Raw genomic sequence first — 17,500 nt, forward strand, 5'->3', positions numbered from 1 at the left:
GAAATTATGACCTTTCATCAACGTGGCCTCACGCTGTTTTAAGTTTCTTTTAATGATGATTTTAGAGGGCTTCGTTTTTTTAATTTTTTTAATGTCTTTAGAATATCGAACATTACACTTTCAGTCATTAAAGCATGCTGTTTCATTTCTTGTATTTCTAGTTATGACTGATTAATAGTTTAAGTGTTAGAAATACACTGATTGCAATTTTCCCTACTGATTAAAACAAAAAGAATATCCGACCTGCAGATTCTCTATTTCTTTCTTTCTGAGAACAATAATTGACGACAAACAACAAAAAGATTTTGTCAAATTTCTTTCACGGAAAAATTGAAACAGTCAGTGTTTCCTTTATAAAACACTGACTGTTAAATAAATTAAACAAATCTCAAAACACAACTGAAAATAAACTTTATGAAACATGTTTGAAAAAAGGGGCAACAAATATACGACCACACATCAAAGCCTCTACACCGAGATCACCGAGAGCTGAACATCTCCACCAACAACCCACCTCATGTCGGCTGTTTCCAGTGAACATCAAAAACAGAAAATGTGTGTTATCTTTTTTTTTTTTTAAGTAAAAACTTTAGAAGCTAGCAAGACAGCTGATGTTACACAGGCTATGAGGACGGTTAAATAATTTGACCCACAAAAAACGAGACAGATCGGTCGATTGGTGCATCTTTCCGATATTCGTAGACGTAGTGGACAAAACTTTGGGAACAAAGTTGCGATGAGAAAAAACAAGGAACTAAAGGAGAAGCTTCGATGTTGTCATTGAAGGACGCGTCAAACGCCACCGAGTAAATTATGTGGAGTATGCTTTAGGGCGGGTTTACTGTGACTGACAGCTCGCTACTGTTGCTTTGTTGTAATCTTGTAATCCAAGATGGCGACGGTCTTAATCCAAGATGGCGCCGAACTCGAGGCTTCAAAACGGCAGACCGCAAACCAACGTGACCATGACTACGTCCACTCCTTACATGGCCTGTTTGGATTGGCCTGTTTGGATTGGCCTGTTTTGATTGGTCTGTTTTGATTGGCCTGTTTTGATTGGCCTGTTTTGATTGGCCTGTTTTGATTGGCCTATTTTCATTGGCCTGTTTGGATTTGCCTGTTTTGATTGGCCTGTTTTGATTGGCCTATTTTCATTGGCCTGTTTGGATTTGCCTGTTTTGATTGGCCTGTTTTGATTGGCCTATTTTCATTGGCCTGTTTGGATTGGCCTGTTTTGATTGGCCTGTTTGGATTGGCCTGTTTGGATTGGCCTGTTTGGATTGGCCTGTTTGGATTGGCCTGTTTTGATTGGCCTGTTTGGATTGGCCTGCCACTTTTGCGTTTGGAAATCCCCAGACATCAGGTCCCTCGACATCTCCAATCGGTCATTTATCGCAAGAAAATAAATGCTCTGATGTCTGAACCTAAAAACCAGGAGAAGAAACAGAATCAATCAAATATAAATCCAATTGAGTGACATGAGGAATAAAAAGAAAAGGAGCTGTGTGTTTGAAGGCCAGAGTTTGGCATCGACCCCAAACCCTCCACCCTCTGAACCGTTTGATAGATTAGACTCATAAGCGGCTCGGTCGCCCCTCTCTCCCTCCATCATATGTACGGCCTGCTGGCATCCCTCTTTCTTCCCCCGGACACGGAAAGGTCAGCACCTCGACAGCTCCAATAAAACACAACCTGCGCCACAATGTGACACTGGCTAAACCCCGGCATTGATCCGAGACAGAGGCAGAACGAGAGCGGGGGGGGGGGGGGGGGGGGGGGGGGGGGGGGGCAGTCTGAGAGATGCAAGACGTGACCCGAGCTGCAAGGTGACGGAGACGAAAGCATCATCGATCCAAGACAGATGGCAATAGAACGGTGGGGAGGAGGAGGAAGAGAGGGAGGAGGAGGAGGAGGAAGCGATCGACACCGAAGACAGAGGGATTGATGGAGGAACGGGAGAAAAGAGGGGTGGAGGAGGAAGAGCTGGGAATGACAATGGGACGGAGGGATCCAAAATTGATCCGCAGGCCCAGAAGCCTCTCTGTTACCTGAGTGGAATAAGAAAGTAGACGGAGTCGTTCAGAAAGAGAGAAACGGCCCCGAACGCTCTTATTGACATTTCCATCTGACATTTGCGAGCGCCTTCCACGGCGGAGGACTCGCAGTTTATTGACCTTCTGCCGAACGCCGCCGTCCATTAAGTGACTGTGTTTGTCTGTGTGATTCGTGACAGCTGGTCTTGGTGGCCTGTGGCCTTTCGGTCCACTTCGCCGGGCTGGAAGTGTTTGTCAGGGGTCAGGGGTCACAGGCTCTGGGTGCATAAACAGGTGGAAGGGTGTACCGCGCTGCGATGTATGAAATGAGTCCTTTTATGAATGGAAGGCGTCTATTAAAGCAGAACACGTTTCAACAGTTTCACTTTTTTTTAACATCTGCAGGTAACCATAGCGACAGTACTTCTGCTTGCTGCTGCACGAGGAGAAGAACTCTCACTGCGATGGACGAAACCCTGGAAATAAAACGGCAGCACCCGTAACGGTTAGCAGGTTTGGCTGGGTTTGCATGCTAACATTAGCTAATTAGCAGAAAACACACAGTGTGTTACGTCACTACATCCACACACATCTGACTCCTCTCTCTTCCCCGTCGCTCCGCATCTCTGACGGATCGCTCCGTTCTCTGTTAATTAGCCGGCGGCGGCCACATCTGGTCTAGCGTGAAGACGAGTGTGATCCCTGAGCCAAACGGAGCTGACGGGGCCGACGCGGCACATATGGCGGTGAGGCCGGCTGCGGCGGCGCTCAGCGGTGAGTGCGAGGGATTTTATACGTTTGAACGCGTCATCGCACCGACAGGCAGTAGTGCAGCTGAGGGGAGAAACCAAGAGAGTAGTAGGATCCTTTTCTCATAGACTTCTATACAATTGGACAATCGGAGTTGCCCCATGCTGGTCAGTAGAGAGAAAACCAGTTTTGAGAGACTTCCGCACCGGTTTCTCAAGGGAATAAAACCAGTAATCTCGAGTCACGTTCTGGTGCCGCTAATTGTTGGGAGGAGAACTCCCTCCACTTGTTTTTTACCCTCTGCTCTGACCGCTGATCTCTCCCTGTTTCGGCACATTAAATAATCAAAGTCACATTTCATGCAATCAGGATCAAGCTTTACGTAATTAGAAAATCGCATAATTTAAAACGAAGCTCAAAGCAGAAGCCGAGCACACGTGACCCGGCCTACCTGTTGACCAGCTGAACGCCACGGGAGTTTGGGATGAACACGACACCTCTGCAGCTTCTCACAAAGCCTCACGAACTGGTAATTAAAAGTCTTCGCCGCACGCCTCTAATTTAGGACGAAGTGCAATTCATCAAATCACTTTAGTGCTGAGTGGACGAGCTGGCTGACTTTTCTCCCAATTCTCCCGTGTCTCTTGAAGCATCGATTTGAGTTAGATTTGTTTTCTCATGAAGATGTTTTAAGTTAGAATCCTCGCTGAGCTCAGATTATTTTATACGGTAGTGAAGGGACGTATCATTTGTGAAAGGTATCGAACGATGGCGGTCCTGCTTGAGAGAGTCGTCCGACTGTTGGGAAGGAAAAAAAACAGGAAGCGAAAGGTCTCTGGTGTTAAAGTCTGATGAAGTTTAAAAGTGATATCTGATCATGCTGCTGAATGTGTGTGCAAAGGCCTCAAGAGAGAAGACGTGTGTTCCTTGATTTGATTCATTTTGTGAGATTGAGGATGAAGACCCTTTTGTGCGTATCGCTCATTAAATTATTATCTAAGTGCTCTACGCTTTTGTAGTAAATTCTTCTAGACCCTCGATCGTCCTTCTTTAAGAGGATCTGCGTGAATGGGTATGAATGGTTAGAGAGTCCTGATGGGCAGTTGGTGGCACCCTGAATGGTTGCCCCTCCCGTCAGGGTGTGAATGGGTGATACATGTGTTAAAGTCTTCTCCTGTCAGGAAGGTGACTTGGCGCCCTTCCGCTAGGAATACTCTCCATATAAAGTTCTTTATTCGTCGTGTGATGTTTATGTCAGAAGTTCAGTTCTTTTCTGAAAAAAAGGTTACCACTCACCAGGCCTTATTTCCAGGCCTGGAAAAGTCCTTGAAAAAAATAAAATCCCCAAGGTGTTGTAAAAGTCATGTAAATGTGTTACATTCATGTGTTCATGACGTTCATTTACGCTGAGTTTGAAATAATTAATAGGCTTTTAAAAGAAAGACGCTCAGAATATAAGCAGGCATACATAGAGGCATCTATATAAATGTTTATTCTTTTAATCAAACTATTGTCTCATTCATTTGTGTCATTTAAGGTTTACTGTATGCTTTGGAATTCTCACTTTTTCATGTTTACACCGAGATTTCGTCATGGAAATTTGGTTTAAAGTCATGGAAATCCTTTGGTCAGAATGTGTATGGACCCTGTTTCAAAGCTGAGCAGGACCGAGCGCGTGGAGAGCTCCTCTTATTCCATTTCCTCGCTTATTGTCGCCGATGACCTCGAGGCTCCGAGTTGAGAAAATTGAGTCCGTTTTTCCTGCTGACAATGGCGCTTTTAGAAAAAACCTCCCTCTGTGGTCTCACCATGTGGGCTTCCAGAGTGACGACCACCGCGGTCCCCTCAGCCGACCCAGAGACACCAGTGTGCTGTGCCAGGGATTCGCCAACACCCCCTTCCTCCCTCTCTCCTGCAGGCAACGCCGGAGGATTCAGCTTCGGAATTAATAGACTACAGAAAGGCAGGCGGGGAGAGAGGATTCACACACCGGTGCCTCCAAATGGACATCAAATAATACGCAGAAACGATCAAAGGTTGTCAACTGGATGGAATTGGCCAATCAAAACGTAACGTCGGTACGGAACAAGTGCACTCAGACGACTCTCTGCTCCCTGAAGAGAAAGCCGTGAATCATCATCACTTCATCGCTCGGGGGGGTTTCGGCTCACGTTGGATGAAAGGCCTCGTACCTTTCATGCACCTTCACTGGCTTTTTTTATTTTCTCTCCCATCTCCTCCTCGTCTGGATCTAGTTTGAGCTTCCTTGGTGGATTACGCGGGCGTCCCTGAAGACACAGAGTGGGACAGACTAATGGACCCTGGAGATGCGGATTCATCCTCCTCTTTAATGATCCAGTCAATCTTTTTTTTTTTTATTTCCTGCATTTCTTTTCATGTTTTTTTTTCCGCTGTATGTCGGCGACGACTCCAGAAAACTGCCATCAAGCTGTTCCTGCTGCCCGTCACCAGGAAGCAACGTGGACATGTTTACGAGCATTAAGAGAATCTCCTCAGCGGTAAGAGTTGTGTTATTGGGGATCACAGTGTACCCATGGATGTGGACAACTGTCACTGGATGACTTTGATGAGAAAAACTTAAAAAACACGACGACTCTCACGCAAGATCTGTGGAGTCTATAACGATTAATTCATGGAGATTCATCTCCGGTAGAGACCTGTCAATCACCTTGTAGCCCCGCCCCTAAAGCGTCCCCTGCTTTATGGTCTGTTTGACTCTAAATGACCATAATTTACTAAATGAACATCATGCTGTATTGAAGAAGACTTGAAACTAGAGATTGAGACATAAACTCATGTTTGCAATGTTTACTGAGGGAATACATCAAGAGAAGTAGAGTCATTTATATAGACTTCTATACAACCAGAGGAGTCACCCCCTGGTGGTCAGGAGAGAGAATGCAGCTTTAACACATGAAGCATATACTTCTATACAACCAGAGGAGTCACCCCCTGGTGGTCAGAAGAGAGAATGCAGCTTTAACACATGTATTTCTATACAACCAGAGGAGTCATCCCTGGTGGTCAGGAGAGAGAATGCAGCTTCAACACATGAAGCGTATACTTCTATACAACCAGAGGAGTCGCCCCCTGGTGGTCAGGAGAGAGAATTCAGCTTTAACACATGAAGCATAGACTTCTATACAACCAGAGGAGTCGCTCCCTGGTGGTCAGGAGAGAGAATTCAGCTTTAACACATGAAGCATAGACTTCTATACAACCAGAGGAGTCGCTCCCTGGTGGTCAGGATGCAAGTTTAAAGACAATTCCGCACCGGCTTCACTCCATGAAACTGGGGTTTCCACCATGTATGGACCAACATGATCTCATTGGAGGGCATAGAAAAGTCAGGTGAATAAACCAAGGTGAGAAACAGTTGCTGTAAGTCTCTTTCATGCTTCAAATGTTCTACATATGCTGTGATGCGTGCCGGAGAGCCAAATTAAAGTCTTCCAGGTTCCCTCCAAAGCTGCCGTGACGCCACAGTCACCCGTCAGAGTGATGAAGCCCAGAGGTCTGTGCTGCTTTAGGGCCGCGTCCTTGAAACGTATCGCTGGAGCGGGTTGAGGCTTTTATGGCTTCTGACTGCAGGTGTCACAAAGGCCACCTCATCTGGCCGGCAGTGATAGATGCTGCATTGTGCCCACACACACACACACAGACACACACACACACAAACACACCTACTGTTACCTCAGAGAGCTCAGCGGAGAGCAGGCAAGCACATGAATATACAGACGTGACACACACACACACACACACACACACACACACACAATGCATGTTTGTTTTTTTGTCGAATCTGGGCTGGGGGCCTACAGCATGAAAACACAGTAAAACCTAAGGGATCCAAAAACACCATCAACCTGCTGGAAAGAGAAAGACACACACACACACACACACACACACACACACACACACACACACACACAGTAGTTTGAGAGCCAGAGGACGTCTCAGAGTCACTAAGAGGAAGTGAAAGAAGGACTTCATGATTTGCATGTTTCTGTAGTTTGGGAACAGAATATGCAGCTCACTCCCGGCCCCTGAACGGCCGAATGTACTTCATGCATGGATGGATTACTGAGCGGGTCGACCATCCTCCCTCCTCCTCTGTGGCCTTTAACTGCAAAATGTCACCATAAGAGAGACGGGCCAACCAGTAAGAGACTCTAAATGAGCACAGAGGCAAAACAACTACTAAAAAGACACAAAATAATTTAAAAAAGGACCAAAACAATTATAAAGTGACACAAAACAATTACATAGAGATACAAAATGCCCACAAAGAGACACAAAGACAGCAACGGAGAGAGAGAAAACTACTCCAAAGAGAGGTCTTATTACTTAATCCTTCACCGACTACCAGCATAAATACACATTGTTAAGAGAAAGAGAGACCAGAGCAACGTCAGACACGGACAGATCCGGTGATAATTAGATATTTAACGACTTGATCAAGAACGTGGTGGACCTGAACAGACCCCGACACGGAGAACACCAACACCAACGGCAGACCAAAAGAGTCACAGGAGCAAGTGTAAATGAAATAATGTAAAGTCCTTTGTTTCCCCTCCTGCAACGGCAATACAGTATTCTGCAGCGGACAAGTCTTGCAAAGGAAAGAGGTGCCATTCTTTGATACTATGCATGCTGTCATTGCCACGTGAGTCTACCTCAGAGAGGTACCCTCCTCTCTCTTGCAGGCTGGACATCGTGAACCCCGTTCTGAAATGGGTCCACCTCCACCTCATGCCAAGCTCAGGCACTTCTCAGTCACTGCCGCACGTACAAGCGATCCTCTCGAGAGATAGTCTTTCCTCAGGGCTCTCGTGAGAAATAACCCTTTGGAGCCGACGGACTCGGAGCTGAACGGCCGTCTGAGTCTCACCAGGTGGATCGTGTAGATAGTGCACGCCATGCTGAAGTCGGGCTGGAACCCCCCCCCCCCCCTCCCCCCACCTCCCGAAATAGAAGTTCAGGGGACGAAAGTCACTCGGATTTATTATTCCAGCAAAAAAAACGCTGTTAGCTAGAGGTTTCCAGACTGTGAGGCGAGAGATGGAAGGTGAAGATGCCGCGTGAGGGTAATGTACAAGTGCAGGCAGGAAGTTTGGCTGCTGATCTGACCGCTCACCGACACGGTCGGCGGTCGAAGCTGCAGTGGTGACACACAGAGAATTGTAATGTGACACAGGCAGAAACATTGTTTTTCATGAACTGGTCAATTTCTTTGAGATTTTAGGTTATTTTGCTGCTATAACGCATCTTCAGACCAGTGGAAAGACACTAGCGGTGGTTATTTTCCTACCTTGTCCATTTGCGTCCATAGATTTCTCCTGAATTCACTAATTCATTCACGTAAGTGATCAAGTGGGGAAAAGTCATGGCGATGAGGAACATTTTGGACCTTCTCCTCAGAGTCATAACTGAGTCACGTCTGAGCTAAACGGCAACCTCCGGTTCTGCCGTGTGAAGCCGATGCTAAAGTGTCTTAAAGTTGCATTATCTCTCTTGACCACCAGGGGGCGACTCCTATGGTTGTATAGAAGTCTATCCTGCAGGGGATGCTTTAGGGCGGGGCTACAAGGTGATTGACAGGTCGACACTAGAGACGTATACGGCGTCTCTTCGTCACTTCTTCAGTCAACATATTGTAACTTCTGTTCATTCATTGCGAAAAAACACGGCGATGGCCGTAATCCAAGATGGCACTTTGAGACATAACATATATTTTCAGCATGTTTGTGTGCACAAGACAGTACAACCAAGTCTGCAGGAGCCATTCAATAACTGGATTTATAGATGAAGACGGTGTGAAGAAGAAACAGAAACGTCTTCTCCAGCGTTGTCTTGTTTCCCAAAAAATAGCAGAACTCTTTAATAGGATCAGATTGGTTTCAAATATATTTCATGTCCCTCCTGCATCCAAAATCTGTTCCACTGACCACCACAGATTAAAGTAAATGAGGTTCTGTTATACCTGGAAAAAATGCACAGAAACTGAAAGAAAAACAAGGGCGAAGACAAAATAAATAAGCTGCTGATTTATGCGTGAGAAAAACGTGTTTGTGCTGCAAAACGGTGTTTCCAAAATGCCAATTGAGTTCCGTGTTTTCTCTCTTTCCTTCACAAAAAAATGAAAAAAGTAAATTGAGGATTGACAGGAACTCGTCTGTGAGAGTTTAACCTTCTCCACAGGCGGAGCGACACTCCTGCATCCATGGAAGTGCTTAACCCCGGACATAACGTGAGTGTGAGTGCGTCTCCACTCCCAGCAGATCAAAGGGTAATTGGTGGAACTATCTCATGTGAGGAGGGGGATTTGCAAATTTAAGCGTTTCTCCGAGAATTTCCTGAGGGATGGGATATCATTTTGACCGACCATTAGTGAAGACCTTGATGGACAGAGCTCAAATAATCTCTGACCTCTCACACATTTGGTGTAATTACCACGGACACGTCTACTCTTTGCCTTTTTCTCGGCAAAACGGGAGGAAATCCGCTCACATCTCGCACATTTATTATCAGCTTCTTACTCTTATTAGCAAGTTACATTTCTTTTACCTGAACCAAAACTCCATTTCCAGTTTAATCATTTAAGCTGCTGCTCCATATTTTAAAGACACGTCTGTTTATCAGCCAACTTCAGTCAGAAAAGTTTCTTTCTGGAATTGACTTTCCTCTTTATTTCTAAACCTCCAGGTTTAGCTCGATAAAGTCGCAGTGCTTGAATGTATTTACTCATTATTCTCTAGACTTTGTCTTATTCCAGCGTCCTATCTGTACTTGTCAGTCACAGTCAAAGTGAAATATATTAATAAAAAAGAAAAGAAATTCTTTCTGTGTTGGACATTGTGACAGGAAGGTGATATTAATAGAAATGTTGGCTTTGTTTTTCTTCAGAATTGGTCGAGACATGGCAACGCTGTCCAAAGTTCAAGTATTATACGTTTGCAATAATGATTATTAATATTTTGGTTTGGCATCATGTATATTACTGCTGTATTTGGATGTATTGAACACCATTAGTGAAATATATAGTTTGGTCCATTTTGGAAATGTCAAATGGTATTCCATGGTGCCAGATGACCATTTTGATGAAAATTCCGCTTCACTTTATCAAAGTCAAACTTTGCAGAGAGACTGTTCACATATTGTGCTATGATTTGGTAGAAGTTTAAACCTTTCAGTTGGATCATTCCAAAGAGATGGTCATCCTGAAAGTGCTTCTTTTCTTTTTTAGGCAGACCTGAAACCTTTTCATTTATGCTGTGTGCCGTCTTCATTTACTCTTAACTAGTAACATATACACTGACATCTACACATCTGGACAAATCTCACATATGTTCCCTTTATTATAACACCAACATCATTCAAATAGACCTTGAGGTTGCAGAGATAAACTCTTTTTAGTTTGGTTGTGCAATTTACGAGCTTTGGCCTAAAAAATTGGTCAGTTTTTGTATCAAGAGAAAGCTGCACATTATAGCTGCATGCATTGCTGGAATAAATACATAAAATAGTTAATCATATGTTTTATTGCATCATCGTAGCAATGTATCGTCAAGCGTGATTTGTCGCCACTAGAGGAAGGATTCCTAAAACCAGGAAATGAGTCAGCATTTTTTCACTTCTCGTCTCGAAAGTTAACAGGTCTTTTAAATGTGCATTTGGTCCGATGCATGAAATAAGGTCTGTGGAAAAGACGAGTAAAAGAGATTGTTTTCTTCAAGCACATAAAAGAGGTCAGTAAATCCCCCTCTGGTGAATTTAGAAGCTTCTAAAAAAAAAAGTCTAAATGAGACCAATAAATGCATCACTAGTACACGAATCCTCCTTTCGCTCAGTGGTGGAGAAATAAAGTCATGTGGCCGTGGTGGAGTTCCTTTACAGACAAAAAGTGGTGTTCATTCATGAAGATGAACAAACCGTCTTTGTATCACAAGCATTGGTTCTCCGCAGATCATTTTCTGTAATAATTCCTGTTGGCCTGCAAATTACACGTCATCCCAGTGTCACTCAATTCTCACTGGACGTTTGGGTTGTCATGCAGTCAAGAAAGTGTGAACCGCCCGTCTGATTCCACGTGAACGCTCACGGGGTCGGACCGATCGATCACGCGTCCGGCATCCTTAACACCTCCTCCTCTCTCTCCCCTCCAGATCCCTCAGATCAGCTACGCCTCCACGGCCCCGGAGCTGAGTGACGACCGCCGGTACGACTTCTTCTCTCGGGTGGTCCCGCCGGACAGCTTCCAGGCCCAGGCGATGGTGGACATCGTGAAGGCCATGGGCTGGAACTACGTCTCCACGCTGGCCTCCGAGGGCAGCTACGGGGAGAAGGGGGTGGACGCCTTCATGCAGCTCTCCAGGGAAGCAGGTAGGACCGCGGGGCTCTTTGGTTGCTGTCAATATGTGTTGAAGCTCAGAAGATCCCATTGGGGGACGCAGTTGCTCTGATTTTGTCTGAGGTGCCAAACCCCTTTTATTAACATGACAATGGATGCAAATTGTGACTCTGAGGTGACATTGCCTTTACACCCCCTTAAAGTCGTCTCTTTGTAGAACATAAAGGAGATCAGATATACACTGTGAAGTCACAGGAGCTTAAAAAATTAATTGATTATGAGATTATGAGTACGCAGTGCTGCTGATTGCTCCCCGAATAATCTCGGTGACATTTGGATCAGCCCCACGACTCCTCACATCTCACCAGCTCAGGCGGCATCCTGACATTTCGGTGCTGGCGTTGTTTTTTTCCTCCCCGAGGATTATGAAAGGACACGACACCGAACGGGTTGCCAATGTTTCCACACGGACGAGTACCTGATCATTGATCTGTGGTGGGCTTTGACCCATAGTTTCATGCACAGCGTCGCTCCTTAATCCTTCAACGGGTTCTGATTGAGAGGATACTCAGGACACAATGTGGGCCTTAACCTCTGCTTTGTTCTTGTTTATTTTAAAAGGTATCTAGAAGGACGATCAAGGAGTGTAGAACTCCACTAAGTCTGTCGACATTTGGGGGACGCTCGTCCCTCCACCAGCTTCCATGGATATATAGTGCCAGTAATTTAACTTCCATGGACAAACAGGTCCAGTAGTTTTACTTCCATGGACAAACAGGACCAGTAGTTTTACTTCCATGGATACACAGGACCAGTAGTTTTACTTCCATGGATACACAGGACCAGTAATTTAACTTCCATGGACAAACAGGTCCAGTAGTTTTACTTCCATGGACAAACAGGACCAGTAATTTAACTTCCATGGATACACAGGACCAGTAATTTAACTTCCATGGACAAACAGGTCCAGTAGTTTTACTTCCATGGATACACAGGACCAGTAGTTTTACTTCCATGGACACATAGGACCAGTAGTTTTACTTCCATGGATACACAGGACCAGTAATTTAACTTCCATGGACAAACAGGTCCAGTAGTTTTACTTCCATGGATACACAGGACCAGTAGTTTTACTTCCATGGACACATAGGACCAGTAGTTTTACTTCCATGGATACACAGGACCAGTAGTTTTACTTCCATGGATACACAGGACCAGTAGTTTTACTTCCATGGATACACAGGACCAGTAGTTTTACTTCCATGGACACATAGGACCAGTAGTTTTACTGTAATCCTTCTGACAGACAGACAGAAAGCTCCGTCTCCTTGATGGAGGTAATGAGCGGATAAATCCCTGAGCAGGCTCTCGCCGATAATAACTTGTTATTTATACAAGACAACGTTATGAAACGGCCACTTAGTGGTGAAGCAAAAATGAGGATAATTAGGATAATCGCATAATTAATTAATTTTGATATGAAGGAATGACTCAGACAGGTTTCTGTGTGAAGGACGGTTCTTCTTCCACCGCTTGAAAGTGTATCCTCACACCTCGGTTTGTGCAAGCAGTCTTTTTCAAAATAAACGTCCATCTTCGCCGGAAACTCCGGTTTAGGAGTAGATTGTCATTTGGGTTAAAAACAACGTGGGAATGCAGTTATTAGAATATGTGCTTTGCCTTCTAGTTTCACACGGACGGCTGGTTGTTGGACCGTCCACCTCCAGAACAAAACAAGAAGGGCGATGAAGCCAGAATTCAGCTGAATTCACAAAGGAGATTAACTTTCCTCAGAATGTCCTCAATAGAGAAAAAGGTCCCGTCAGCAAACTGTTGAAGGCAACTTTTGACTCTAAATCAATTCAAAAGTTGAATCTAAATCAATAACTTTAAGTCAATAACTCAAGTATATATATACAGTATATATATATATATATATATATATATATATATATATATATATATATATATATATATATATGACAAGAATATTTCCTCTGCCACCAACCACCATCTGCATGTTGACACATTGATTCCAGCTGATTGAACAAATCTTCATCCTTCCATGGGTTAATGTGACATAGAGCCACATGTTTACCATGGTAACCACATGTTTACCATGGTAAACGCATATTTACCATGGTAACATATATATCATATAGTAAACATGTTGAACTGATGGCTTCAACTCCATGGTCGTTACTCTCCACAAAGTATTCGTACAAAGGCACCGCTCTGCAGCGTCCAGTGGTGCAGGCGATCGTCGGGCGATAAGGATCGGGCTGAAATTCCAAATTTACCCACAAATCCACAAGAAGCGAATCATTAAGAGAGTCTGGTCATTGAGCAGGTGTTGTAATTGCTCCCAAATCCTCTTATTTCGGATGCCATCAGACCGAGAACACGCTGGCCGTCTGATAAAAGAACTCTCCTCGTGCAAGAAATGTGCTTTCTGGGTTATCTGCAGATTTGTGAGTAATCCGCCGTGTATTGATTGCGGGAGGTTTCCTCTAAACTCTCCCACACACACACACACACACACACACACACACACACACACACACACACACACACACACACACCAGACTGATTAGTCAGGTGGTACCAGACTGACCTCTGCATGAGTCCCGTGCAGTGCGGCGACCATTAGCTAGCCATTAGCTAGCCATTAGCTAGCCATTAGCTAGCCAGCGATACGCAGACGGCTTACGGTCACGTGACGCCGTCTCATTCCAACCCAGTATATTTTGCAGTCTGGTCTTCTGCGTAATATCTTGAAAATGAAGGTTTGCGCTAGGTTAACGTTGTAAAATTATAGATAAATATGGTAAATAACAAACAGATAACAACAACAACAAAAACTTTGTTTCTGACCCATACAAAGAACAATACCTCTAAATACTACAATACCCATGAGCCATTGTCGTGCAGCAGAAGCAGGCTTGTAGTCACAAAATATTGTACTTCAGTTGCAATTTTGAAGGTACTTTTACTTTATGTGTTTTTTCGACGACCCCTTTATTTCATCTTTATGCCCAAACGTTTATACAACAGATAAATAGCATTGCATTGCAGTTGCTGCTCTCATCTAAAGTGAGGCAATGTGTATTCTATTAAGAACTGGATGCTGAATAAGACGCTGAAAACGTGAGGCTCCATCGTTGATCAAACACATCCACGAGGGAACAGAGACGACATGAAAGTTTTATCTGAGAAGAAAAAAAGAATCCATATTTCCCAAAATGTCTCTTTTATTCAGGTAGAATATCTTGACATCTCCAATAAAAAATACAGATAAAAGTATATGAGACATCAGAGATGTGTTCTACTTTCATAGGCAACTTTTTATACTACCGTATAAAACTTTTTACGCCACAGTATAAAAAGTACAGCCGATACACACAACCACTCCATGTGGGGTCTTTCCTCCAGCGCTGCAGACATCGACAGGTCGTGAAGTCCAGGACGGGGAGTCGATACTCAGCCTTGTTGGGATGGAAGCGCGTGTTGAACTGGCCGTAGTCCCACGGATTGAATTCAATATAAATGAGTCTATCTCAGCAGGAGAAAGGCTTCTGTATTGTTTGGGTCCAACACGTCCTCCATAGTCGGGCCGGAATGTGAAAGAAGAAAACACAAGTTTGTTGTCGGTTAAATCCCTGAGTTTGGACTCGTTTGATCAAACCGGTCTCGGCAGCCAGACCTTGACATGGAGTGCGGAGCGTTTACGTCGGGATCGAACCTGAACTAAAAGTGCACACGCATAAGAAACCGCGGCGTCTCAGAGTTATATATTTATTTAGTATTATTCTGCAGCTTTTTGAACAAAGACACGTTTCAGTAGACCCCCTCAGGAAGCCGGCCTTATTATCTCTGAATCAGCAGGATTGTGAGGGGGAAACCCGCTGTGAGATATTTGCTTCTCCTTCCTTCAGAGGTGGAGAATGCTGACGGGGTAAAGGGCCTCTTAATGCCATCTGAACGCCGTGTTGGCAGCGGGAGGGGAGGACCGTCTCCGGGCTGTTTGAGTGGAGACACGCGGGGTGTGAAGAAGTACCTGCAGCTACTGTTTGGTTTGAAATTAAACTGTTTTCTAAGTCCTGACATTGTCAGCATTATTTATGAAATCGGACGTCTCACAAGAGGCAGTGTGTCGGTTCCTCTCACTTCTCACTTCAGGAACAGGAACACAGCAGCTTACGGCTTCAAAGAGCAGGAACTTACCAAGATGCTTCACACCTTCTGAGTTTCCTGCAAAAGAAATACATTCATGAATATAGCTCTGGAATAGAGCAGAGAAACAGATCTCCTGAGCTGCTGCTCAGGGTTTGACTTTGCATCTCGCAGTGTGCTGAGGTTACATGAGAGACTTGAACATGAACGTTTATGTTAATATGCAACACAAGTTCATATGGATTGTGTCACTTCTGTGTTGTTGCCAAAGAGCAAAAGGCAACGTCCAGGTCTGATAAGTGAAGCCAATACGGAAGTGCCTTAAACCTGCATTATCATGGCCAACAGGGGGCTGGTTGTATAGAAGTATATGCTTCATGTGTTAAAGCTGCATTCTCTCTCCTGACCACCAGGGGGCGACTCCTCTGGTTGTATAGAAGTATATGCTTCATGCGTTAAAGCTGCATTCTCTCTCCTGACCACCAGGGGGCGACTCCTCTGGTTGTATAGAAGTATATGAGTCATGTGTTAAAGCTGCATTCTCTCTATTGACCACCAGGGGGTGACTCCTCCGGTTGTATAGAAGTATATGCTTCATGTGTTAAAGCTGCATTCTCTCTATTGACCACCAGGGGGCGACTCCTCTGGTTGTATAGAAGTATATGCTTCATGCGTTAAAGCTGCATTCTCTCTATTGACCACCAGGGGGCGACTCCTCCGGTTGTATAGAAGTATATGCGTCATGTGTTAAAGATGTCTATACAAGTGAGGACCTTCAGAAGCAATAGAGAGTCAAAGAGTTACCTCTGCACGGACATCAGGTGTGTGTTGTTGGGTCTTCGTTCTTGTTCCAATGGTGGCTGTTTGCCTCCTCTTCCTCCTCTTCCTCCTCCTCCTCTCCCTCCTCCCTTCTGAGCAACCATCCACCGTCCGTGTGTTTCATTTATAAATTCATTAAAAGCAGAACACCCCAGTTAATGCAGCGCGTAATTCGCCTCTTTGATTACCTGGGAATCCCCCGGATGGCGAGCATCGGCCGTTCATGAGCCTCTCCTGCTCCTGGAGGGGGCCCTGAAACAGGAAAGAGGAGTGGTTTCACTTTCCGTGCTGTGTTACTCCGGCAGTGATAGCCGGTCTGGAGTGATTCGGAGATCCGTCAACTCGGGGAAACATATGGCGTCGGCGTTCAGTAATACAGATCAGCGCCACGCAGCCTGTACTAATGTTTTCTCAGCTTATCTCGGTACGGAGAGGCAGCCGTTCATCACAATAACTCGTACGCTCTCCGATAAAATATTCCCTTTTGTAAAACCCTCACACCCTGTCTTATTCCTTCCACTCTATAATAATCAGCAGCCAGCAGAGTTTCAGTGACGCTGATGGATCCATTTTGTTTTTGTTTTTCAACGTAAACTCCAGATGTGCCGCCGAGCGTTTCAAGAGGAGCTCGGCGATATGGCAACGTCCACATGAAGGACTTTGATGCTTTCTTCCTTTATGTTTAGTGGTTAGCTTAGCTTGTTAGCTTAGCTCCTTTAGCTCATGTGGTAACTTGCAGCGTTTGTTCTGCTGCTCTTCACATCACACAACACTCAGTTTACTCTGGCTCTGGTGCATTCATTGTATTCTATGTATTACAACGTCCTCATGCAACAGTTTGTGTGGTATCTTTCAAAACGCTACGCCGTACTTGTTGTGCGTTGGTGCACGGCGCCCACACTGTCACTAACTGTATAAATACAAGCTACTTTTTGGAAAACCCAGAAGGGGCTTCAACTTGAACCACCTGATGCTTCTGGTAAGAAGTTTAATTGCAGTTGGTTGTCTCAGTTCTTGTGCTAAATGCATTTAAATTTAATTTCCCAATAACACATTTGCTGAATCAGTCCTACTATAAAATATCAGACAGTGACGAGTAACATTCAATAAAGAGTGATCCACTCAATCCAATGTAATACACCGAATCACTTTGTTAAAAACCTCTTCAGGGTGATGATGTCAAGAAAAGAAAAAAGGCTTCTGAACCACCGACGTGACGGATTCCTGAGCCGCAGCGCTGAACCAGTTCTAGCCGGTTCCAGGTCACGGACCCGTCTCGTCAGTCACTCCATCAAAGTGGAACTCGCCGCTTTAATGACGAGCGCCACGGGAAGCCGCCCGCGGAGCCGTCAGC

General features: G+C 44.8%; 1 protein-coding gene across 1 annotated transcript in view; it reads left to right on the forward strand.

Annotated features, from left to right (window-relative positions):
• grm7 (glutamate metabotropic receptor 7) overlaps positions 1 to 17,500 on the forward strand; it is a gene marked incomplete at both ends in the record, with an annotated part of 210,728 nt that overhangs the window by 65,071 nt on the left and 128,157 nt on the right. Inside the window, one exon of the mRNA XM_079217911.1 lies at positions 10,970 to 11,186. Coding sequence (XP_079074037.1) covers positions 10,970 to 11,186 — 217 coding nt within the window. The remainder of the gene's footprint in view (positions 1 to 10,969; positions 11,187 to 17,500) is intronic.

The sequence above is a fragment of the Taurulus bubalis genome, assembly GCF_910589615.1.
Source record: "Taurulus bubalis genome assembly, chromosome: 5".
Taxonomy (NCBI): domain Eukaryota; kingdom Metazoa; phylum Chordata; class Actinopteri; order Perciformes; family Cottidae; genus Taurulus; species Taurulus bubalis.